General features: G+C 46.1%; 5 protein-coding genes and 4 non-coding genes across 11 annotated transcripts; 6 read left to right on the plus strand and 3 right to left on the minus strand.

The window, feature by feature from the left end:
* Positions 1-529: 529 nt before the first annotated feature.
* Positions 530-3,341, minus strand: SURF6 (surfeit 6). The gene is made up of 4 exons (XM_062590888.1): positions 3,197-3,341; positions 2,609-2,821; positions 1,875-1,963; positions 530-1,432 (listed from the first exon to the last, which is right to left on the minus strand). Exons 1-4 carry the CDS (start codon positions 3,288-3,290, stop codon positions 761-763), a joined length of 1,068 nt encoding a protein of 355 aa, XP_062446872.1. The 5' UTR covers positions 3,291-3,341; the 3' UTR covers positions 530-760.
* A 1,419-nt stretch (positions 3,342-4,760) lies between these two features.
* On the minus strand, positions 4,761-10,677 carry MED22 (mediator complex subunit 22). Of its 2 annotated transcripts, none has more exons than XM_062590979.1 (4): positions 10,519-10,677; positions 9,956-10,036; positions 9,318-9,526; positions 4,761-5,271 (listed from the first exon to the last, which is right to left on the minus strand). In XM_062590979.1, exons 1-4 carry the CDS (start codon positions 10,639-10,641, stop codon positions 5,079-5,081), a joined length of 606 nt encoding a protein of 201 aa, XP_062446963.1. In that variant the 5' UTR covers positions 10,642-10,677; the 3' UTR covers positions 4,761-5,078. The 2 variants fall into 2 exon arrangements, with proteins under 2 accessions (XP_062446963.1, XP_062446962.1); XM_062590978.1 differs by having other exon boundaries at positions 4,761-5,277.
* Positions 10,678-10,786: 109 nt separating this feature from the next.
* Positions 10,787-15,104, plus strand: RPL7A (ribosomal protein L7a). Its single transcript, XM_062590618.1, has 8 exons — positions 10,787-10,837; positions 11,365-11,485; positions 11,951-12,100; positions 12,961-13,101; positions 13,460-13,539; positions 13,962-14,092; positions 14,547-14,616; positions 14,946-15,104. Exons 1-8 carry the CDS (start codon positions 10,835-10,837, stop codon positions 15,048-15,050), a joined length of 801 nt encoding a protein of 266 aa, XP_062446602.1. The 5' UTR covers positions 10,787-10,834; the 3' UTR covers positions 15,051-15,104.
* LOC134148847 (small nucleolar RNA SNORD24) lies at positions 11,809-11,881 on the plus strand. The gene has a single exon (XR_009960288.1). It is a non-coding gene; the product is annotated as a small nucleolar RNA SNORD24 (small nucleolar RNA).
* LOC134148485 (surfeit locus protein 1) lies at positions 12,642-20,088 on the minus strand. 2 transcript variants are annotated; one of them, XM_062590616.1, is made up of 9 exons: positions 19,939-20,088; positions 19,546-19,627; positions 19,293-19,420; positions 18,841-18,923; positions 18,062-18,253; positions 17,648-17,720; positions 17,104-17,266; positions 16,548-16,629; positions 12,642-13,238 (listed from the first exon to the last, which is right to left on the minus strand). In XM_062590616.1, the coding sequence occupies exons 1-9, from the start codon at positions 19,975-19,977 to the stop codon at positions 13,235-13,237; spliced, it is 846 nt and encodes a 281-aa protein (XP_062446600.1). In that variant the 5' UTR covers positions 19,978-20,088; the 3' UTR covers positions 12,642-13,234. The 2 variants fall into 2 exon arrangements, with proteins under 2 accessions (XP_062446600.1, XP_062446599.1); XM_062590615.1 differs by lacking the exon at positions 12,642-13,238 and adding an exon at positions 15,733-16,264.
* LOC134148848 (small nucleolar RNA SNORD24) lies at positions 12,820-12,885 on the plus strand. The gene has a single exon (XR_009960289.1). It is a non-coding gene; the product is annotated as a small nucleolar RNA SNORD24 (small nucleolar RNA).
* On the plus strand, positions 13,213-13,289 carry LOC134148846 (small nucleolar RNA SNORD36). The gene has a single exon (XR_009960287.1). It is a non-coding gene; the product is annotated as a small nucleolar RNA SNORD36 (small nucleolar RNA).
* On the plus strand, positions 13,814-13,886 carry LOC134148839 (small nucleolar RNA SNORD36). The gene has a single exon (XR_009960280.1). It is a non-coding gene; the product is annotated as a small nucleolar RNA SNORD36 (small nucleolar RNA).
* A 120-nt stretch (positions 20,089-20,208) lies between the features above and the next one.
* Positions 20,209-22,975, plus strand: SURF2 (surfeit 2). The gene is made up of 6 exons (XM_062590617.1): positions 20,209-20,333; positions 20,647-20,801; positions 21,039-21,142; positions 21,603-21,794; positions 22,583-22,758; positions 22,874-22,975. The coding sequence occupies exons 1-6, from the start codon at positions 20,259-20,261 to the stop codon at positions 22,955-22,957; spliced, it is 786 nt and encodes a 261-aa protein (XP_062446601.1). The 5' UTR covers positions 20,209-20,258; the 3' UTR covers positions 22,958-22,975.
* Positions 22,976-23,266: the final 291 nt, after the last annotated feature.

A 23,266-nucleotide genomic window follows, 5' to 3' on the forward strand; every position in this document is an offset into this window, starting at 1 on the left:
ATACTCCTGACGGCGGGACCACGCGCCTGCCGCGTAGTTCCCAGCACCTGCTAAAAGTGCTGCATCTGGTAAAAACACCTGTTTGATAGTTTACCAACTGCTTCTGGCGGAACTGGAGTGCAGGGGGGGGGGGAAAGAGCGGCCGCGGCGGGTGGCTGGGTGCCGGCCTCCCGGCGCCCAGAAACTCCGCACTGCCCCGGATCGGGCCCCGCGTCGCCCCTCGCCTCAGCCCGCCGCCATGGCAGCGCGGGAGGGCGGCGCCTGTTGCCATGGCAGCGCGGGAGGGCCGGCGCCTGTTGCCGGGGCAGCGCGGGAGGGGGCGGCGCCTGTTGCCATGGCAGCGCGGGAGGGGGCGGCGCCTGTTGCCATGGCAGCGCGGGAGCCCGGCGGCGACCCCCCGGCCTGGCCTCGGCCCCCAAGACCCGGCCCTGCTTCATCGGGGGCAACTAAAACTTATCCCTTAGCGAAGGGAAATAAAACACCACAACAGATACTCAGGAAATGGTTTGTCAGGATAGGAAAACGAGCCTCAGGAACGCACAGGTTTTTATTGGGCAGCGGCAAGCACACCGACAGCCACGCCGGCCGCCCCGTTTCTCAGACAGCTTCCTCAGTCCCCCCGGCTACGCTGTAATGCCAAAATACAGAGTATGAGGCAGATGTACCAGAGCAGTTCTGTAAAAGCTTATTACTAAATCCCACACGCAGCCCCATAACGAGGACTTCAGTTTCTGGGCTGCAAGTACTAATTGCCTCCCTCTCACTTTAAGCCAGCTTTCTTCAAGTCTTCTGGCAGAACGCGGCCTTTCTTCCGTGCCTTGTTTTTTTTGCGCTCCATCTTGTCCTTCTTCTTCTTCTGAATGTTCTTGCGACGCTTTTCCTGCCGCTGTTGCATCTTTTCTACTACTTTCTCTGTCCGCTTCTCCCACTGCTTCTGGCGCTGCGCCTTACGCTTCTCCTTGCGCTTCAAAGCTTCTTTCAGACGTTCCTCGTCATCACGAATCTTTACACCTTCAGCCTTATAGAGTACATTTGTCCATTTCATCTTATTCTCTAGCTCCTGAGCTTTCTTCTGGTCTTTATCCTTGAGTTCCTCCAGCTTATTCTTCCTCTTCTCCAGCCTGCTCAGCAGCTGTTTGTAGTTTTTGCCTGTCAGAGGCGTAATATTGCCTTTCACTCCTTTCCTCTTCTCTTTCTTCTTTTGGATTTTGCTCAGCTCATTCTCTTCATGGACTTCAACCCTGTTAAAGACAATCTCAGTTGTGCTCTCCTCCTTTTCGCTTTGTGGCTCTACAGGTAACTCCTCTGTTCCCTTCTTCTCCATTTTCTCCTTCATCTTCATCTCCTTTCTTCGACGCTTCTTTCTCTCTTTCTCATACTTCCTTCTACGCCTCTTCTCCAGGACAGCAGGGGGTAATTCTTTAGTATCATCCTAAGAATAAAGTATGACATAAATCAGTTGCCTTAAAGAGATCAGGCAGAAGTGGGATGCCCTCAAGCTCTTGATTTCAAATTAGTCACAAGAAGCACAGTATCTTTGATGAGAAGTTGCAAGTTCAACTTTTAGAGATGCTAAACACGTGACCCCTTTCAGATTCAGTGTAGCACCTTTTCCTTTTAAATTACCAGAGACATGCTCTCCTCTAAAATAAGCCCTGCCTAGTTTCACTTGTTTCCCTGGACCATGGAATATACACAGCACTCCCAACAATGCCTGTAAGCACTTCCTCAGGAGACAGCAGTGAACTCAAATCCTCAACCTAGCAAGATCATTGCCCCATCCCTCATACTCCCAGGAGACCCAGCAAGAGTCTACACTGCATACATATATTCACATAGACCCCTACACATATATATTATCAAAATTCTCTTACCTGACCAGAAGCTTTTTTAATCTTCTCATGTAATCTCTGACGCAAGAGATTCATTGCAGAAAAAGATGAATTGAGTTCACTTTTGCCATCTGGAAATGAGAGGCAGAAAATAAAGCAGTTTACTTAAAGTACAGCACCAGCTAACTGGAATTTTTCTGGCTGATTCCAGCAGGATGGCTATGGAACGAACCAGGTGATCTCTTGAAAAGCTGTAAATAGAAGAAAGGAAATTCTAAAGAAACCAACACTTTCTACGTTATTGGTTTCTTCAGAATTTCCCTTCTATCCACATCATCATTGAATACTGCAAGGCCGCAGACCAACATGGCATGCTGTATGGCTGCCTAATAAGCCTGAAGACAAATATCCAGCTAGTAGAAACAGAGACATCTTTTCCACTCAGCCTCTTCTCTGTGATCAGGCATTTGAGATTCATAACAGAAGGCACGAATGGGATGAAGGAGATTGCAACTATGTCATAATTCCCAGAAGTTAGCCATATATAAAAAAAAAAGTCTGTGACTGATTAAATGTTTGTATTTCTAGAGAGCCACCCAGTGGTCACATACAAAATTAATGCACATGCGTGTAAGTTTTTAGGGAACACAGAATAAGCAAAGATACTTTCAATTCAGCTAGATTTCTCAAAGGCTTTCCAAACTGTACACACACAAAACAACTGAAATGCAGCCACATCAGTTCAGATAACTTTAACCAGACTCTGGTATTCTTACCTGTAACTGAACTCTCATTTTTGCTCTGTTTAACACTTTCTGGAGATGACGTGCTGGACTGGGGGGCTGCTTTCTGCACTGGAGCAAGTTTACTGTTATTGGATACCACCTGTTTAACTGGAGGACCATTTGTCTTCTCAGCTTGCTTTCTAGGTTTCTTTCTCCTTTTTTTGAGCTGCCTGCCAGCATCTTCAGGCTGGCCTGGCTTAGACACTAGAAAGCAAAAAAGGAACTGCATTAAACATTAAAACACTGTATTCCCACTTCAAAACATTCATTTTTTACTGATGACTAAAATTCTAGTAATGCTGTATAACATCACAACTGTGTACCTTAATCTTTAAGTATATATATTTTAGGATTTATTTAGGGGCAAACAGGCTAGCACACTCTTTACTAATACTCCAGCTCTCCCACGTTCAACAACGTGCACAAACGTGAATGAATAAAGACGACAGATTCCCAGGGCTAATCATAATGTACGTTCAGCCACGATGCAGAGTGCACATGTTCAGGTGCCTGTTCCGGCCTGGCTTAACCACGCCAGGAGCCCCGCTCTCTGCAAACGGCGGAGGCGCAGGTCGTTACCCCGTTTCCTCTTCCGCGCCTCCGGGGCGCGCTGCGCGCAGACCCGGCTCGCTAGGCCCTGCAGGTAAGAGTCCTTGGCGGCCAGGCTGGCCATGGTCGGCGGGCGCGGTGCGGCGCGGCGCCCTCGGCGCGGGCAGCCCCGAGCGCCCCGGCCGCGCGGGGAGCGCCCGCGCCAGGAAATGACGCGCGCGCGTCGCCCGGCAGTGACGTCACTGCACGTCCGGCGCCTTCCCGCCGCCCTCCTCGCTCCTTAGCGAGGCAGCGGCGCTCAGGCCACCGCGAGGAAAATGGCTCCGCTCGTTTCAGCGAGCTGCGATACCCCGTCCTCCGAGGAAAGCCGCAGCACAGGCTTCTTTCCACCCCTTCCCCCAAACCCTTAATGTGTAAGGCCTGCGTCAAGGCGAGTCTGCGCAAGCCTTGCCCATCGCCAGCCCGGAGCAGCCAAAATTTGGTGGGTGTGGAAGATACACATGGCTCTGCTGGAAGCTCAGCAGCAGCGCACTCTTGCAGGCTTTATTACAGTGATTATTTCTGTGCCGTAGATAGGACGTAGATGGCTCTTATTCAGGATCAGCTGCAAGATGAGATGGATTAAAAAAATAAATCAGGAAAGCACTTTCTAATGCCTATTTGTGCTTAGAGCTTTCACATAACCTTGTGGCTGAAAACACACACTTCAAAAATTATAGAAGAGAATTTTATTAAACCACCTAATTACCAAAAAAAATGGAATGGGAGAAAAAAAAAAGTAAACCAAAATTCACATCCTTGGAAAAGAAGTTACAGGAGAATGCTGAGAAAGCTCAGCTAAGACATTTACTCTGAATGCATCAGTAGCTCTGTGGTTTCCAGACACTAAGCTGCAATTACCATATTCAAGTACAAATACCTCCTCCTTTAATTGTAGTTAAAATTAATTGCAAATAAAAAAGGCAATGGAAATGCCAAGTGGCTGAATAACTGTGGACAAAACACTGAAGGCATTTCTTAGAAAGGAAACTGCAAGAAACTAACTTAATATCCCCTCAATTGTCTTCAGTTAGTATTTTTTACTAAATGAAACTTAACTGACATAAACGCTAGCTTTGTATTAGTTCAGGCTATGTTAACAGAAAGTTTCTGTGTAAACACTCGAAGAGGAAGCAGACTCAACTCCGCTACTGCTTCTCTCTCTTGCATTGAGCAAGTTCCATCATCAATACCACAGTGATTCCTCTGTTTGCCCCTTCCTTTCCAAATGGAAAAATACTGCTCTGACAAGTGTCTTCAGGAAATCTTCCTCCCAAATAACAGCTAGATAAGAGTTAAAGTTTTTGAAGCACTTAGGTAAAGAGTGCTCTGTAAAAAAGAAAAATACCAGTGAGATTCTTACTCCAATTAAGTATTAGAGGTTCGTTGATGACATCCTGAAGGAGAAAGACTTAAAGCAGCCAGAAAGTTAACCACCTTAATTCTGAGGTAACAGAGGATAAAACCCCCAAAACACTCACTACACCTAAAATTTGGCTCATGTCTTATCCCAAAGAAGAAATCTGATTCCCACTCTACTACGTACTAGATGAGATTCAAATCAAAAAAATACTGGATTTCTAATGAATTCTACATGTAACCGTGACAAAGTAATGTAAAAGCAAACCTAACTCAAATTTGTTAGAACAATCAAATTTGTATTTACTTATTACTTTCTCTCAGGGGAGAGGAACATTCATGGCAATGTCCCAGGTATGGAGAAAGCGCTGTGGACCGTGAACAGCAACCTGCAAATAATGACTCCAGTGCATTATCCTGACAGTGGGAGATGTGCGCTCAGTACAGCAGGTGGAAGACTTCCAACAGCTCAGTGCCACCAGGAAGAACATGTACAGGCAGCAGAGAATCCTCTTCAGGAGTGCTCCGTTGGGCCTGCCCCATGCCCATTCACATGCGGGTGCGATGGGGTTGAACTCTGAGAGGTAGCAATGCTCTGCTCTGCTGCAGCAGTTGTCAGAGGCATGGAGAGGCTTTCAGGGGACAGCGTGGCAAGGTCTTGTCTCCAGTAGGCTTCACACAGTGGAAGATCATTGCTGTCACACAGACTGTAGCTTTCCAGAACAAAACCCCAGTAAGGAGATAGAGCAGGTGCAATCAGAGAAGGGGAAGAGAAGGAGGAAAAAGCAAGACAGAAGCAAAGCATTAAGAAAACGGCAAAAAAAATGTTCATGGATGTAAGGTCTGTGACCACAAATTCATCATAGCTCTTACACCACTGGCCTTCCCTAAGATACCCCTTAAGGGCTGATGTTAAATCTCATGCACTTGATGAGGATTGGGAATTTCAGAGACAAAATTGTTATTGCAAACTGAGACAGAGGCTGAATTTTATTTCAAATGCTGCAAGTGCCTAGAATGATGTGAATTAGAATTCTAGCATTCCCAAAGACAAGAGTTTTGCCACTGATTTCAGTGGGATGAGGCCCTTTTTCATAATCATTTCACTTGGGGCTAGATCATGACCTGAAGGAGGAAAATAATCAAGCTCTACATTTAAATTAAGCAAAAAAGCTAACTCAGTTGTTTTAAGGTCTGTCCTTGTAGTGAAAAGGAAGAACCCTTATCTGTACCCTTGCCCTTCCATAGAGGGGCTTTCTTTTGAAGCCTGATTATAAAATCCTGACAGCTTGTTTTCAGCAGACCTTGAGTTAACAATTCTAAAAGCAGCTTGCTGAATTCAACTACTGTAGACTACAGAATTGGATGAACCATCAGTATGGCAAACTAGTATTTTTAAACAATTGGCTAATTCTTTTCTGTGCTTTAAGAGAAATACCACACAAAAGGACCAAAATTAAAGAGAAGTGATGGAAGAGACTTGGGGAGGGGAGAGAAAAACAAAAACAAATGCCAAAGAAGAAGCTGCACATACAAGAGACACGCAAGACAAAGTGAGTGCTAGAGCAGAAAAAGGCTTGCGTTCAGAGTAAAACAAACCCAAATGGTCAAGTGGTTTTGTTGTTGCAGCTTTATTTACATTTTTAATGTATGGACTTGAATAGATGCTTATGGGAAATATTTTAAGTGTAAAAATATAAGAGACACTTCAGGTTGCACAAACATGTAACATGTTGAGATCTAACCCCACACAAGACAACTCCTGTAATCTCAGGGGAAGAAGCAATGGAGCATAAACGCAAGTTTGGACTTTAAGGTAAAAAGGCAAGCTAGACTTGGAGTTACTGCTTTGCAGAATAAGCACACAGAGCCCTGGCTTCAAGCACTTACTTTTGAGCTCTTTTTCTGGTAGCATTACCCAGCTGTTTTGAAAAAAGAAGGAAGCAGATACAGGCATTGCGTTTGGGGTTTCTGAAAAATATCCTGAAGGATTCCTTTTGTTGGGGCATGAAGATATATAACCCTCTCCTACAGTCCCCAAAGCAAAGTGCAGCTTTATCCAGTTACTGAGGACCTTCAGGACTAAACCAGAACTACTGTCCCATTTCTGAGTCTTAGACCTAGGCCCTTGTTCCCAAAGAGAGCTGGGCCACAGCAACCATCACATCTGTCTTGGCAGGTGAACTACTACAAACACTTCAGCTGTGTCAGAACTATAACTACTTCTCCTGCTGCCTCAGGAAGAACAGCTTCAAAAGTCTAAGCTTCACCTCTCATGTAACACTCCTCAGAAGTCAGGGTGAAGAGAGACTACTGCAAGGCCCATGACAGCACCACCTTACCTGCTACTGTCCTTTGATTGAGGCTATCTCATTGTGCAGAAGGCATTGCACTGCTCCCTCAGGACGTATAGCCAGGTCTGTGTGCAAACGAATACACTAGGAAACTACTTGAGCATAGGAATTGAAAGCAAAGACTCCTTCAAAATAATCTATTCCGCTTTAGTTTCAAAGATCTGTTTCCAGGTTTTGTTGTTAAAACCTCTCTGGAAATAAGAAGTCTAGCAATGAAACTCAGCCCTAAAACTTAGCTGCATCTTACCAGTTACTTAGTAGGAGGTGGGGGGGGGGGCATGTCCTAAGCAATATTAGCATAATAGGAGTGGTAACTGTCAAATAGGAGAAAACACCCTTGTACAGACTTTTCATAACTATTGGGAATACACAGTGCCCAAAGGAACAACATACGTCATTAGGCAGCCCTTAGTTTAACAGCATCTGGAGGTATACCAGTGTGGGCAGTTCCCTTTCCTGCAGCCTGCCCTGGAAGGATGACCTAAAATAAACTAACCAGTACCTCTTTAGGAAAACTAGAGCAAAGAAGAGCCATCTGGCAGAACAGCTGTACGGAACTCTGGTGTCCTGGCCTCACTGGACTGCAAACCTCTAAATCCTGCGGAATCAAGCCCCACTAGAAAGTAACACACAGTGCAGACAGGCAGCCCCAGCTGGGCTCCCAGACCAGCATACAACAACTATTTGTGGGCAAGCCAGCTATTGCATTTACAGCCATTCAAACATGATTAACATTCTAGGACTATCTCACACATAATAGAAACCCTCTCCCCACATCAGACAATATGGTTTCATCAAAAATATCTTAATATTCTAATTATAAAAGAATTCTGAATAAATCACTTTTTCTGTATTTACACACACATTCACATGTTTCTTTGGCAGAAATAAAGACAGGAAAGAGCACAAGAGGAGAAAACAGAAATAAGTGCTAAAAGAAAACTACTAAAGCACTAGATACTGATATAGAATATGATGTTTCAGTGGAGGGATCATAGCTCTCGCCTAGCCAAGTTTTGTCATCTAAAGCAGCATGAAGGCAAATCCATTTGGTGTAATCAGAAGAGAAAAACATTTGTACTTACAGGTTAGTTCTGTTAAGAAGGGTTGCTTTATACAGCATGGTCAGTGCCAGACAGCTGAGACACTACACCAGCACAGTCAGTGCCAGAGAAGCACCTCCAACACACAAGGCACTATCATCCACATTGGATTTCTTTAGATGTTAACTGCATGCAGCACAGCAGCAGTTATCTTGTGGATAAGTTCCTGACCTATAGTAGCCTGGACTGACTAGACTCATTTCTGAGATTTCTAGGACCCTTTATCATCCTGAGCAAACTGAATAAAACTTGAGAAAAAAATTTAACCTCAACTTTTCTTGCAATATTGCAGCAGTTCCTAAACTATCATACTAGTGTCATCTTGCTCTCAAAAATCCTTATATTGCCCGTAAACAATGGCCTACTTTTCAGACACATTGAGCACTTACGGTTTTAGTTGATTTAGTTGGTGCTATAGACATCATTTCTAGAAAAGAAAAATCTAGCCATTAATTAAAAATTTAAATAAAATTTCACAAGCTTAAGTCAGCTTTTGTTTAGCGCTCATGTCATTATCGCACTGACTTTGCTTAGCTTGGACAGTACAGCCAAAATAATTGGCTTCTCATTTGTTTTCTCCTTTCATCTACTGTGTCACCTAGAAGTGCTGGAGTGCATGGCAAAAAAAAAAAAAAAAAAAAAGACTGAATCATCTAAAGTTTCTTTTCTAAGTAAGAGTCTTTTAAAAATATTAAAAACCCCACCAACAAATCAGTATCAAATCCTTCATTAAAAAATTCTATCACAATCTCTCACAATTTAATAAAATTGAGAGTGTCTTTCGCTCATTTCAAATGTTTACCTCAATGGGATTTCAGGCAGCTGGGGCAGTGGACTAGAAGAAAAGGCACACTGTGTAACCAAGTCACTTGTGAAAGAACTCACCACAAAGATATGGAAAGTTCATGTCATCTAACTTTAAAAACTAGTCTCTCTAGAGAGAGAGACTCCTCCAGAGGGATTTCGAACAGAAGCCTAATTTCCCCCAAGGAAATGCCTCTCCCTCTCTGAGATTCCAAAGGAAGTCTAAGCAAATTTTCCATCAATCTAGTCACCTAAAGCAGGCACCTAGAGATGGACACTCTGCATATTGTTATTGTGACACTTATACCCTGCAGGATATCTGCAGGGAAGAAGCAACTGCTTTAAGTTGTAGAAAGTTTGACCTAATTAAAAACAAGGGAGTGAAATTTTGTTGGGAACCTCCAACACCTGTAGGCTAATGGCTATTTGTCTGGGTCAACTCCCCCAAAAGGGATGGAGTCAGTAGGCAGAAGTCCACTGCTCTATTTGTACCTGGAAGAGTAATATTCTTCTTCTAGCTCGTACAGGTCAATGGAGATTTCATCCCGTAGTGCAATCAATTTCTTGTCACATTCCTCCTGCAAACTTTTAAGCTGCTGGTTGCGCTGGTTGATAGCTTCATTCACAGAGGGAAAATCATTGAGGATCAAGAACTGCTTCAGATCCGACACAAGTTTCATCAGGGACTCACCAGCTCGGACCTTGTAGCATGTAAAGAATTACATAGCATATTAAAACAATGCTCTGCTCCAATTCTGCAACAAGACCTGAAGCTGCTGCTTCAGCCTTATACAGCACAAGGCTATCTATAACAAACACTTTTCCTTCATTCAGTATTAAAAAAGTCTTAGCAATGACAGCACACTGATAATATCTACACTATAAAGCCCAGAACAAAGTGGTTCCCACTTTAGATCAGCATTCAGAGAAAAGTCTATAGTTGACAATCCAGGCTACCCAGCTTCCCTCCAGAGGGGTGGCTTACCCAACAGCCACCCCAGTTAACAGATTACACTTCTGGCAGCAGTCCACGTTAGTATTAGGCACATTACTAGATGCTATAATGAACCAAATAGTACATGACAGACCCACTGTCCAACATGTTTAAACAGCAGCAGAGCAGTACTTACAATGTTTGCAGCTCTGACATGCATCTCATAGTTATCCTGTTCACCCTGGGTTGCTCGAGAGACTTGAGTTTCATCCTCAATCTAAAGGAAAACAACCCACGCACCTATCTTTACACACTGAAATCCTGAGATGTGACTGCTCTGCTGTAAGGCAGCTCCTTTCCACCCAGTCCACACCCGGAATCCCCAGGCTGGCCGCTGGTCTGTAAGGCGACCACAGACTGTCTTTGCTACCTGGAGCCCTCCCCAGGTTGGCAGCACCTCCCAAGAGCTTCAGCACCCCACGCTGAGGGCTGGGGGGCAGGATGGCCGGGGGCGTCCAGGACAAGCAGCCTCCCACCCCGGGGGAGGAGGCCTCCCCTCTCGGGGGACCTCGGCGCGCCCTCCTCCTCTCCCCTCTCAGATCCCCTCTCCTCCTCCGACGGCCGCTCTCCTTCTCCCCTCACAGATCCCCCCCAACGGCCGCCCCCCCCGACCTTCCTTCCCTCCCTCCCCTCACGGGCCCCGCCGCGACCCCTTCCCTCAGGGCCGCCCCGGCGGCTGCACCGCGCTGGCAGGCCCACCTTGGCGGTCTTGATGATCTCGGTGAAGTTGTCCATGATGGACTTGACATCATCCTTGAGGCGCTTGTTGTAGGACTGCAGCAGCGTCTCCTTGCTCTGCGGCAGCACCCGCTGCTGCGACATGATGGCGGCGGCGGCGGCGGCCGCGCGCGCGCTCCCGGCGGCACCGCGGGGGCGCGCGGGGAGGGTCCTGCCCCTTTAAACCCCGCCGTGCTCCCGCCGCGTCTCGCGACGCGCCCCCTTCTCTCGCGAGACTTGGCGGCCCAGCGCTATTACCCAGCATGCCCCGCGGTCCCGTTCTCTTCCTCAGTCCAAGATGGTGAGTGGTGACCGCGGCGCGGCGCGGGGCCGGGACTGGGGCCATCCGCCGCCATCCGCCCCCTCCGCCGGCCGGGGACCGGCGCGGAGGGGGCGCGGATGCAGAGCGGCGCGGCGTGTCCGCGGTGCCTCTTTGTGCTGGGGTTGTGGCGGCTTGGGCCAGCCCGGGCGAGGCCTGAGCTGGGCCTAGCCCGCCTGGGGCTCCTCCCGGCGCGGGCGGCCCTGGGGGCCCGCTGGGGGTGTTCGCGCCGCCTGCGGTGCGGTTTCGGGGACCCCTGGGCTGGGGGAGCCTGCAGCTCCTCGGTGCTGACTGCCCAGCTGATGGGAGCAACGAGCTGTTTTGAGTTGGGTCTGTTTTTAAGTCAGATTAGAGGATTTGCTCGCTGTGGTAGAGCAAGGCGTTTTCATGCAGGCTGCGATTTGGTACCTGCATAAGGGCGATTCTGGGGGGAAGTGTATGCAGGCTTTGTTAAGTGTGTGAGCATTTGAGGCAAAAGAAAGATGAGCGTATTTCTTTTTTTTTTGCAGCCGAAAGGAAAGAAGGCCAAGGGCAAGAAGGTGGCACCTGCCCCTGCTGTAGTCAAGAAGCAGGAGGCCAAGAAGGTTGTCAATCCTCTCTTTGAGAAGAGGCCCAAGAACTTTGGTATTGGTGAGTAAGCAGGTATTTGAGCTGTTCTACTTGTTGTTCAAGATTTTCTGTTTGTTTTATAGACAGGTACTTACAAATAGAGTATAAATATATACTTAGGTATATTCTAAGAAGGCGGTAGGGTAGTGAAGGTGGTCAAGGCAATTGTGTGCTTACTTGCAGTGATGGATCTTTCCTTCATTAAGTATCTAAAAGTAACAATAACTAGTCTTTGAATGTTAAAAGATTCAATATCTGGTTAGATTGTGTAATTCTCACCCTTTTACATCAACTGTAATGCGGTTAGCTAATTCAGACTTTTATAGGACTGTTTTTTGTATGTGTGCAGATGATGTGAAAGAATATTTGCTATCTGAATGATAGTGCTGACATGTAACCACCAAGATCGCTGATGCACGCCTGTCTATTCTGTGCTGTTTTTTTGTGATCTTGGAACTGCTTTGGGTTAAAAGCCTATGTTTCTAGGACAGGATATCCAGCCTAAGCGTGATCTCACACGTTTTGTGAAATGGCCCCGCTACATCAGACTCCAGCGCCAGAGGTCCATTCTTTACAAAAGATTGAAGGTGCCCCCTGCAATTAACCAGTTCACTCAGGCTTTGGATCGCCAAACAGGTAAAGATGTGCCTTCCAAAATTCTCTTGACTTGGAGCTTTACTGGGACATGTGTCAGAGGAGAGAAAGGAAATTTAAGATTTCACAGAAGTGAGCTGGAGTATCTGTGGTAGCAACATAGTGGAGCTTTAACAGTGGCTGTGGTGATGTGACCAGCAAGCTGCGCTTTTGTGAAAAGTGGTTTTTTTTTGTTTGCTTTTTTTTTTTTTTTTGGGGGGGGGGTAAATCTTGTTAGTTAAGTGCCTTGAAAAGGGACTAGAAACTATCAAATCTCCTACTTATGACCCAAAACCAAAATTGTCCTAATTGCATGTTCTGGTTTCCATTCTTTTAAGTTCATGTGGGAATATGTAGGATTCTTCACTGTGTAAATAGATTGTGAAAGCTGTCACAGCTTTTGAGGGAGAGACAGCATTCTGCAAGCTGATATTGATATGGGGGAAGAAGAGTCCTAAAGGGCTTATGCAAACAAGTAAATAGTCTTTTCCAAGTGACAGTGTCTGTGCAAGAAACTTTAAACATACGTAGAGTGACTCTCTCATAGATGTTGCCAAATAAGTTTTTTATTTTAAAGGAGAAAGTGAACCAGCTTTAACCATATTTGCTGTGGGGGCCAGCAGATGTTTCTTCATCCAAACAATGAAGGAGCTCTCATTGCCAGCAAAGGTGCACGTAAACATGGGTTTTAGAAGCACTCTGCTGGCTCTGTTCTTGCACTGTGCAAATGATGCTAGTTATTTGTTATCTAAATACATTTGATGACAATCACCAAGATTGCTGGTGCCCTTGAGTTCTTTGAAGGGTAATGCTGAGATTCTTGGGCCGTGCACCTTAGGAATAAATTGTGTATTGCATTTCAGCTACTCAGCTTCTGAAGCTGGCACACAAGTACAGGCCTGAAACTAAGCAAGAGAAGAAGCAGAGGCTGCTGGCTCGTGCTGAGCAGAAAGCTGCAGGAAAGGGAGATGCTCCAACGAAGAGGCCACCAGTCCTCCGAGCAGGTAACTTTGTATGTGGGCTTGTCTGCTTGTGTATGCAGAAATGTGAGACTTCGTTAGATCGCTAATTAGAAGAGTTGGCTCTCTGATCCAGCTAAGCAATTGGACAAGCTATCGCAATGATGTATGAATTTCTTCACCTGAGCGCAAAGTGAAGAGCAAAACAGACGAGCTTTTTAACCCTGAGCTTTAGCAAATGTCCCCCTTGTGCTACTTGAACAGCTATGAAAAGTTTTGCTGTTCTCATACTGAGGGCCATGCCATGGAATCTGAGCTGGTCACGTTAGGCTTATATGAAAGCTCTGAAAACAGATTGGCCTGGAGTAAAGCCTTTCTGTAATTTGTTTTTATTTTTTTTCAGGTGTTAACACTGTTACAACTCTGGTGGAGAACAAGAAAGCTCAACTTGTAGTAATTGCCCATGATGTAGATCCCATTGAGGTAAGTGCACTCAGTGGACATGTTACAGGCTATCTGGGTCTAATCCAGGTTGCCCATCTCTGAAAATATCTTTTGGTAGTCAGTTATTAGCTCATAAGATGAAGGAGAGAATGCATTAGCTTTAGTTGAGGTCTGAACTGGGCTTGGGGTAGAATGCATTTTTGGACAAGTTTATTCTGTGTAGAAAGGGAATACATTAAAAATACCTCTTTACTGGAACTGGAATGTTTGTGCATGTTCCTAATTGTCCTGGTGTTAAAATGAGGCTTGGCCCTTGCAATGATGTATGAATTTCTTCACCTGAATCAACAATGAAGAGCAAAACGAGCTTTTTAACACTGAGCAATTGCCACAGCCTAGATTGATTCAAAGAATGAAAAGTTGTTTCTGCCTTAATGATACAGTGCATTGCCTCTTTTCAGCTGGTGGTTTTCTTGCCGGCTCTGTGCCGCAAGATGGGAGTGCCATACTGCATCATCAAGGGCAAAGCCAGACTGGGGCGACTGGTCCACAGGAAAACCTGTACCTGTGTTGCCTTCACCCAGGTTAACCCGTAAGTGTTCTGCATGCTGACTTAATTGACTGTAGTTGAGAAAGGAGCTGCCTTTCAGCACAGATTTTAGGATTTACAGGAAACAAAATTGGGTTGCTTTAGCTTAAAGTAAAACCAAAATGTGCTTGGGGTGAACTACCTGTATAATGGTTAATATAGATGTCTTGTCTGAAGAGCACTATCACATCCTGGAGATGTGGTTTACCTTAATTTGCTAGAATGGGTGGTTACTCTTAATTGGAATATGTAGATGGAACTATAATCGTAATCTGAGTAGTGCAGTAGTGAGTTCCTAAAGCATTGATGGTTTAAGGAGTTAAATATAAGCATCATTTGCAAATGATTAACATGCAAAGTCATGTTGGTTTTAAGAGCTCTTTAAATCCTACGGCAAAAGATTTATTGGGGAACGGTGATGCTAGTACTCTGAAGGAACTAACACTGCCACCAACAGGGAGGATAAGGGAGCCCTTGCAAAGCTGGTGGAGGCTGTCAAGACCAACTACAATGACAGATACGATGAGGTGAGTATCATTCTGCTGTCACCAAGTTTGGAGCAAATGCAGCTAGCACAGTGCTAGGACTGCACAGAGTATAGCAATTTATGCTACACTCAGCCCCTACCCACCAAGTGACAGAAATTCCATGGTGTCCGAATACAGCCCTGTTCACAGGAAAAGATTTTAAACCGTAGCCTCTCTGTGCTGTCAGAAAACAGAGTTCACGGCTTCAAATGTGTAGGAATTCCAAACTGTGAGAGTGTTCCACTTGTGCATAAAGGAGTGGAATTCTGCAAGTGATGATATTCTAAGAGATTGTATGAGGCATCTGACTTTTTCTCACTTCTTTCCAGATCCGTCGTCACTGGGGTGGTAACGTCTTGGGTCCAAAATCAGTGGCTCGCATTGCCAAGCTTGAGAAAGCAAAGGCTAAAGAACTGGCAACTAAGCTGGGTTAAAAATGTACTGGGTTGCTGCCATGTTTCTGTACATAAAATAAACCTTCAAATTAAGTTTTGGTGGTCTCTGTTAATGGGAGGGTTTTGTATTGTAATGGTGGCATGTTACCTTTGCCATACTTCTACTTAAAAGCTCTCTGTGCTTTCAACCAAGTGACTGAACAGAACTGCACAGAAACTACATAGAACTAGTCGTTAAGAGGGGTTGTTCTAAGGTAATAACCTGTTCCATGCAACTGTAATTCCTGTCCTCTGAACATCAGTCAGCTGCCTGTCAAAAAGTTCGTTTGCATGTGCTGTGCGGTTATAAAATTGGCTTGTTAAGACAGGTATATAGTACTCTAGAGCTTTTTAAGCAGATTACAAATTAGCACCTCGTATTAGGAGGTCTGTAACACCTCTTCCATTGCAAGACCGAAAACATGCTAAAGTAATGGAGGAATAATCTAAATCTATTTGTCCTTGTGTTCTTCCCTGGCTGCTGACTTGGTTTTGCCTCTTTGTCAGAGGCTACCATGCTTGGTAAGGCTCCAGCATCATCTGAGAGGGCAGCTTGTTATTTTGTTATCCCGTGCTCTTGCAAAGCCACACACTGCCTTACCCCAGCTAGACAGTATCCACAGTATCCTTTAATACAGGTCTGTCACTGTTGAGATCTAAGATGTGCAAGCAAGTCACAAGATAAGCATCTGTAGCCCCTTTTATTTATTCTGATTCATCTGCACTGAGTCACTGTCCTGACATCAGGAATGAGTAGTTTGGAAGTACAAAGGAATTTTGTGACTAATAAAATCTTTCACCATCATTTGCTGAACTTCATGAAAAACAACAGTGGAGAAGTTTGAGCTCTGTAGCTTACAACCACTGCTCAACTGTAGTGGAACACTACCCTTGAGCAGTCCAGTGAAGCTGCTCTAAAGCAGCCTATACAGGCACGTACAATTTTGGAGTTTCAATGTTCCCAAGCTGCAGCCAGAGCTCACTCTTAAGAGCTCAGAATTAGCATCCATTGGTCAAAGACTGGCAGCTGCGTGAATTTATTGAATGCATGACTTTGAAACTTGGGATGCTTCCGTTCTTCAGGACTGATTGCTGTTGAAAAACTAGTCTTGACTGTACATAGAAGAGTAGAAACTAGCATTTCCCCTCACAGAGGTATCTTTTGTATAAATTTTCTGTACCACATGAATGAAGTTGCTGCACATAAACCATACCTATGAGAGAAAATAAAACCATGCATTTATACCTGTTCTCAAGAGGGACTGGATCTCCTTAAGCTGGCAGCAGTTTGCTAAAGCACAATTATTTCAAATTGCCTTGGAAATACTACTTAGCTGCAAACCTGGAATTTTAACCTAAGGGCTCATTCAATCTCACTGAAGCAGGAGCTGAATGCCAGGTGAAAATTACTCCCTTGCTTTAAACAGGAGGCAGTTTAAAGCTCTGTAGAAGAACAACTGGGAGGACAGTCAGATGCTGGGTGGGTAACTTACTTACCATGTGATGATGTACTGCATGTGCTCATTTCTCAGGCTCACCCTTGTCTGGCCTCCGATGGGCCCTCCTGGGACTGTGCTTCCTATAGGTGCAAGATAGTGCATTAAGTTAAATCTTAAGGACAGTCTGCACTGCATATAGCTGTCCTTTCTGTGAGAAGAGAGAAAAGCAATAAATGTGGTAAATCACTTGGTACCCCACTTTTCATAGGCTACAGTGTTCCCAAGCTACCAGTAAAAGCCAAAGCTGTGGCTCTGGTTTTGGGATCAAGCCATCAAACATCACCTGCTGTGAATCGGGGCAATGGACTGCATCTCTTCAGAGCGTGCTACCACTCCCCCATGCTGGCATCACTTTCAAAATGCCAGTGATACCATACTTTCAAAATGTGATGCCACTTTCAAAATGCCATACTTTCAAAATGGTAACCCCTCGCAGAATGCAGGAAGAGAAGAAGAAGGTCCCCAACGCCAAGGAAAATCTTACAGCTAGCTGAAATGAAAAGGGGGGAGGCCGATGTACACTGAACATGGGGTTAGGTTCCTCTGTAACTTACTGAAATCTGCATCAATAAAGATGGGCTCAGCACCAGTCACCTTTGCCATAGCCTCCAGATCACGATAATGCCAACGGTTTTTTTCAATGTTATTTTCAGGCACAAAAGGTTTCCGTGTTTCTGACAATCTCACCACCCCAGTGAGATCAATTTCATCTTCAATCTGAAGAGAAGTGCAGGAGACAAAAAGAAGAAACCTTTCAAAATTCACTTCACACTCCTGCGTACCAGGTCCTGCTAGAAAAAATGTTACCTGTGGGGTCTGGTTACAAAAGAAGTGGTAGTGCCATACAGCAGGACAGGGCTGAGACACAGCAGGGAAAAAGGCAGATCAGGATTAAGTCCTTGTTTGTAAAAACACTTAATGTACTCAATAAAAAAGGTGGGAGAAAAGGTCAGCTTTATTTGAGATGTGCAATGACTTTGTATGTAAGTAACTTTCTATGATTCTGAACACAGCTCCTGCCTTTCTTTGTCAATAGTGTCTCTGTGTAATCGCTGTGTAGAAAGTAATAGGCAAGGCTCCCTCCCCCATCCCTCTTACCTGCCCCTTCAGCCTGGTCTCTGGTTTCAATCTCTTTTTGGGCACAAATCCTCGGTTAACTAAAATTGTGACCCTAGAGTTATATAAAGAGGAGAAATACAGGTCAGTAGAGAAAGGAAATTTTTCATTATTCCTGCTACTACCTAGAGCCAGGTACCAAAAAAATACATTTGATGATGCCAATTTTTGTGTCATCTGAGTGCACATAATAATGGATTTCAGATACAACTTGGAATCAAGCCTCACTGACTTCATAGGTTGTGAGAGACACTTTTAAAGGGACAGTGAGTGATTAACATAAATTCAACCACTAAAGTTCAGCTTTTCAAAACAAAAGTAAGCTGCTCAGATGAAACATGACTTTAATTAGCTACACATATACATGTTCTCAGGCTTGTCTGGGAACACACTTACCCGAGGTCTGTGCAGTAGAAAGGGGTAATGACATTTGCTCCATTTTCCGGGTTGGACGTCAGCCGTCCAGCTTCCCTGGCTTCTCGTTCAGGATCCACAAGTGACCGTGGCAAAATATAGAGCTCCTTGGAGTGGTCAAAACGCCCTCGGACCTTTACAGGCCTGTACTCTAATTCTTTCAATTCCATAGGGCTGCATGGAGCAAGATGAAAACAAAATCATGGCTGTGGCAGACAAATCAAACCAGAGGATTTTATTACGGGATTCTCCCTTTTCCCCATGATTTTCTCTAGGGCCAGTTGGCAAACAGAAAGAGAAGACAAGTACCTCCTAGAATAAGCAGCTGGCTTAAGTTTTCATTACTATCATAGCAAGTTAAATCAGTAAGATCATGCATATGTAGAGTACAGCTCTTTTTTCCATGATATGGAAGTGGTGCTAGTAAACCCTCCTCCGGGACATCTTGGGCAACAGCTCCTAAACCCTCCTCTAGGCTGAATTACATACCACATTCTCCAGAACAAAGATTTGACCCTTTTAGATGTCTTTAGAGGATCCCATAGGGATGTGTTTGCAATATGCATTTAAAATAAGAGATGTTTTGACAAACATGATGTTTATCTGTTCTGTTTGCTTGTGCTTTCTGATTTCCATTGCACTTCTCCATTTTCATGCAGTTTAGTTTAGCATAAACTCATTGGTAGGGGACAATATCTAATATCACCAGCGCACTGTCAGTACTTTGCAGGCAGCAAACCGTAACGACTCAGCTTCCTTACTCTAATGTCAGAGGGATGGGCTCTGCAGCAATTCTTGATGCCAGCTGTGCAATCAAGTCCAATTTCCACTTCCGTCGCTGAACCTAGAAATACACAAAGTAATTCCTACTGGTAGAACAGAGCAGTATAACAACCTCGGCAAGCCTAAAAACAGAGTCTCTTTCCTTATCAGTATTTTCTCCCTAAATGTGGCCTAAAGCAGGATAATCACAGACTCAGAAATGGAGGCTCCTGACTTCTTTTGTGGGGGAAATAAGAAATACTGAAATAAAAGTAAAATAAATGAGTCTCTCATTCAAAGACTTGCATGAACCTCAGAAATGCACACCAGGAAAACTAAATATGAAATAATATCTTCCAATCTTTACCCTGTGATTTGAACTAGATCACATTACATAGCTGAAGATGGAAACACCAGACAGCCCTTAAGTGCTTCTCTCATTTATTGGTACCTGCCATGTGCCAAGGCAGAAGGTGGTCAGAGGGACCAGGAGAAGGCCCCACTTGAGTAAGACACCCTCTTCAGATGCCTCAGCAGCTGCCGATGAGCTTCGTGGTCTGCAGGGCCTCGAGCAAATGTCTGGAGAAAACCAGAAGGAGGAAGAGGATTTGTACAGCAGAAAAGGTGCTGAAGTCCCACAGGAAATGCCACGGTTGGAGCACGGCGGTAAAGGGGGCAGAAGCCCAGGCCGAACCTTTCCTTACCTCCGGCGCGCTGAGGCAGACCAGCAGGCGCTCTGGGAAGCGGGCAGCCGAGACACGCTCTCCCGACCCAGCGGCAGGACACCTGCGCGGAGCAAGAGCCACCTCTGAGGGCCGCGGGCTTCGCTCGCCTCCTCCGGGCCACCGCGGGCCAGGCGCTACGGTTTGCGCCGTAACTCGGAGGAAACGAAACCACGTCCCCGGTTACGCCGCTCGCTAGGCCGCGACGAACGCTCCTTTTTGCCACCAAATCTCCCCCCCCCCCCCCCCAAACAATCGTTTTTCAGTCCATCCATCTAGCGGCGTTCGCGGCCCAGCCGGTCCCGCACGGCCGCGGGGCGACACGATGCCGGACCGAGGTGGGAACCGGGTCGCCCCCCTCCCTCCCCCCCGCACCTGGGCCCGGAGCTCCCGCAGCAGCCGCCAGGTCGCCATGGCAACGCCGGCCCCTCGCCGCCACCGCCCGCCTCCGGCCTAGACCGCCCGCCGGTAGCGCCGCGCAGGCTCCTCTCTATCCGCTTCTCTCTATGCCACCGGTTGCTTTCCGGTGTGGAAAGGACCGGAAGTCTGGGCGCGCACTTGTCTAGCGGAGCGTCTCTATGATGCGGGCGCCGGGCGGCGAGGCCGAGGCGCGGAGGCGCGCGGAGCTGCCCGGCCCCGGCGGCGGCCCCGGCCCCGGCCCCGGCGGCGGCCCCGGCCCCGCCCCGGCCGCGGCCATGGCCGAGGTGCCCCAGGAGGTCCGGCTCTTCCTGCGGCAGCACCCGCTCCTCGGCCTCGCTGAGCCGGGCAAGGTGGGTTGGCGGGGGCGGGGGGCTCCGCCCTGCGGGGCTGCGGGGCCCGGGGCCGCCTCCCGAGGGAGCCCCGCGGAGGGGCCCGGGGCCGGGGCCGCCCCCTCTGAGAGCCATGGGGGGGCCGAGGGCGGCTGGTAGGAGGCCGGGAAGGCACCGGGGCTCAGCCCCAGGTTGCTCCCTAGCCTGGAGGTTTTTCTCCCCTCTGTGGGACTCAGGCCGTCGAAGAGGAGGCCCTTGGTACGAGCCCTCCCCGCCCCCATCCTTGGGGTAATAATCCCTTGTGCTTCCCTGACTAGACCTTGTCTTCCTTCAGGTGAGATGCAGGCTGACAGGCCACGAGATGCCGTGTAGGATGTCGGAGCTGCAGGCTTATACTAATGGCAAGAAGTATCAGCGGCTGACAAAGACGGCCAGAGAGTTTGACTATGGCAAGTTTGAGCCCCATATAGTGCCAAGCACAAAGAATCTGTACGTATTCTTCCTCTTGCGCATCGTGCTTTGCACCTCAGTTGGTCTCACAGATAAAGTGGGTGGACTGCGAGAAGTTCTTAAGTGTTTATGTGTTTTGGTAGGTTAGGGAAGTCTTTATAAAGTATTTACTAACTTTAACTGTAGTGCTTAAAAGTGAAAGATTATGAATTAATGGTAGAATTAAACTCTGTTGCTCTTTCTTTCTTTTTCTCTTTCTTTCTTTCCCTCTATAAGACATCAGCTGTTTTGCAAGCTTACTCTCAGGCACATCAACAAGTTTCCAGAGCATGTGCTGCGTCATGTCCAAGGGAAACGTTATCAAAAAGCCCTAAAAAGATGTAAGTCGCTTTTCTGAAGATATAGTCATCTGACCTTTTCTTCTTAAGCATTTGTGACTCCAGTTACTCCTTATGTAGTGAGCAAGTGTGTTTTCTGTAGACTGACAGTAATATGGAGCACTGTTGCTGTATATGCTTCTCAGTTGGGAAGGAAAATTCCAGGCGTATGGAGCAATAGACCTGTTTAGCAAACACCTTGGAGTAGCTTTTCTTGAAAGGAGCAGTTCTAAAGCTTCCCCAGAGAGGATGGTTCTAGTGTCCAGCACATCTTCTGTATTAACATCCGCTCAGTCTTTCATAGTCCCATAATATCATTCTAGATTACATGAATGTGCATTAGAGCTGGAGCTTAACATACTTCTGAATTGTACATAATGAGACTACAGCTGGAAATGAAAGGAGGAGGAATCAGGTGATTGGGTATTCTTGCTCAGCGGTGGTTGGTATCTCATGTTATTAGATGAGGAGTGCCAGAAAGAGGGAGTGGAGTATGTCCCTGCCTGCTTGCGGCAGAAGAAGCAGCAGAGACGGCTTGCCAATGACCAAATGAATGGGAGCAGACAGCCTTACAGAAAAGAAGAATTCTGGGAACCTAAGTCCAGTGACGAGGACGGAGAGGAGACGGATGACAGCATGAGTGATCTGTACCCACGTGAGTAAGAACACTGATATCATCTGTATGTTAAAAGGGTGTTACATTACTTTTCTTCCAGCCTCTATTTTGCCCCCTTTTGAGATGCTAGGTCAGTGGAATTTCTATTACCAATGCAGGAGTAGGACTTATTGATAGAAAGCTGGATATAACTGGAAAGATAGAGCCATTGGGAAGGAGCTGGGAGCTTCACTTTGCTGTACTGGAAGACAAGGCTCGGGTATGATTTTATTGATGCGCTGTCAGGAGGAGACCTCCCAACACACAGACATGCTGGAGGCTTGTGACTTCTATCCAGTTCCAAGGTCCTGTGTTTGGGAAAAGCTTGCCACCACCAAATATAAAATAGCTGAGTAACTGACCAGACTTGGATCACAAAATATGAGAAGAGGGTTACAAGATCCCCTGGGATTTGCTGCTTTAGGTAACTCTACTGATTTCCTAGCAAGGCTTGCAATCTAATTGGAGTTAATAAGCCAGTTACACTGACTTGCATCTAGAATACATTGCTTTCCTCTAGGAGCATTCAGTTTGAAGACCACAGAATTGTCTCTTTCAATCAGACAGAGCACCAGATGATACCTTTCTAACAAACAACCGTAGTGTGTTTATGTCCCTACTGAAATACTTGGGAAATGCCACATGTATGACAGGGGCTAATGCTCTGAGATATGAATGTGAAACTTAGCTTGGCAGGTTACCTTTAAGATGCCCACAAAGTAAAGTTACGTGGAAACAGCAGCCTACTGCAGAGGAAACTGCTTCTCAGCTGGGTCTTTGTATTTTAGCTGAACTCTTCCCAGAAAAAAGCCCAGTAGCTCCACAAAATGCAGAGGGCAGTGATGACTTTGCAACAGACACTGAGGAAGACAAGGCCGAGCTGACTGGGGAGAATGGTGATGTGAATGGAGAGGACAGTGGAAGAATGAATGTTAGCAGAGCAGCTGGCAACAAAAGGGGAAAGGTAGGAGTTGTATTGCCACGTGCAACAGCAGGGGAGCATGGAACAGGTTTCCTATCTCAGACAGGGCTAGATTTACTTTTTGGAAGAAAAGCTGATTAATTTTCTCTCTCCACAGAAACAGTCAGGTCCTTTAAAGAAGAAATTCAAGAGTCGTCATCAAAAACCCCCACATTTCAAGAAAGTCAGCAATGGCAAATAAATTTTGTGAGAAATACTGTATGGCCTGAGGCCTGTTGTTTAACAGTTGTAGAGGATGCACAAGACTGTCTGATGTGCTTGCTTGCCCATAGACCTTCCTGCCCCTTCCAGTTAACTGTTTTATCTGGGGAGGGAAACAGAGGTGGAATTAATCAAGTTATATTCTAATAGTTCTTCTGCTGTCCCCTACCATGAAGGAAATGATTACTACTGCAGTTTTGTCCCTTGAAAGTATAGGAAGTCCAGTGCTTGGACCTCTTTATGAAAAATGTTTTCCAGTGAGTGGGAGAGAAAGTAAGCAGCTTCTCCA

The sequence above is a fragment of the Rhea pennata genome, chromosome 18 (assembly GCF_028389875.1).
Source record: "Rhea pennata isolate bPtePen1 chromosome 18, bPtePen1.pri, whole genome shotgun sequence".
Classification (NCBI taxonomy): domain Eukaryota; kingdom Metazoa; phylum Chordata; class Aves; order Rheiformes; family Rheidae; genus Rhea; species Rhea pennata.

What these genes read in the sequence shown, in the direction of transcription:
- SURF6 (XM_062590888.1), bottom strand. Translation starts at nt 3,290, where the DNA reads ATGGCCAGCCTGGCCGCCAAGGACTCTTACCTGCAGGGCCTAGCGAGC. An exon ending in GGCGCGGAAGAGGAAACGGG is followed by an intron (nt 2,822 to 3,196) that starts GTAACGACCTGC and finishes TTTGCTTTCTAG; the next exon opens with TGTCTAAGCCAGGCCAGCCT. An exon ending in TTAAAAAAGCTTCTGGTCAG is followed by an intron (nt 1,433 to 1,874) that starts GTAAGAGAATTT and finishes CTTTATTCTTAG; the next exon opens with GATGATACTAAAGAATTACC.
- MED22 (XM_062590978.1), bottom strand. Translation starts at nt 10,641, where the DNA reads ATGTCGCAGCAGCGGGTGCTGCCGCAGAGCAAGGAGACGCTGCTGCAG. An exon ending in ATGTCAGAGCTGCAAACATT is followed by an intron (nt 9,527 to 9,955) that starts GTAAGTACTGCT and finishes ACATGCTACAAG; the next exon opens with GTCCGAGCTGGTGAGTCCCT. An exon ending in GAAGAATATTACTCTTCCAG is followed by an intron (nt 5,278 to 9,317) that starts GTACAAATAGAG and finishes TGTTCTGGAAAG; the next exon opens with CTACAGTCTGTGTGACAGCA.
- RPL7A (XM_062590618.1), top strand. An exon ending in GCCCAAGAACTTTGGTATTG is followed by an intron (nt 11,486 to 11,950) that starts GTGAGTAAGCAG and finishes CTATGTTTCTAG; the next exon opens with GACAGGATATCCAGCCTAAG. An exon ending in GGCTTTGGATCGCCAAACAG is followed by an intron (nt 12,101 to 12,960) that starts GTAAAGATGTGC and finishes ATTGCATTTCAG; the next exon opens with CTACTCAGCTTCTGAAGCTG.
- LOC134148485 (XM_062590615.1), bottom strand. Translation starts at nt 19,977, where the DNA reads ATGGCGACCTGGCGGCTGCTGCGGGAGCTCCGGGCCCAG. An exon ending in TGCGGGAGCTCCGGGCCCAG is followed by an intron (nt 19,628 to 19,938) that starts GTGCGGGGGGGA and finishes TGCTCCGCGCAG; the next exon opens with GTGTCCTGCCGCTGGGTCGG. An exon ending in CCCATCCCTCTGACATTAGA is followed by an intron (nt 18,254 to 18,840) that starts GTAAGGAAGCTG and finishes TGCTCCATGCAG; the next exon opens with CCCTATGGAATTGAAAGAAT.
- SURF2 (XM_062590617.1), top strand. Translation starts at nt 20,259, where the DNA reads ATGGCCGAGGTGCCCCAGGAGGTCCGGCTCTTCCTGCGGCAGCACCCG. An exon ending in GTGCCAAGCACAAAGAATCT is followed by an intron (nt 20,802 to 21,038) that starts GTACGTATTCTT and finishes TCCCTCTATAAG; the next exon opens with ACATCAGCTGTTTTGCAAGC. An exon ending in CATGAGTGATCTGTACCCAC is followed by an intron (nt 21,795 to 22,582) that starts GTGAGTAAGAAC and finishes TTTGTATTTTAG; the next exon opens with CTGAACTCTTCCCAGAAAAA.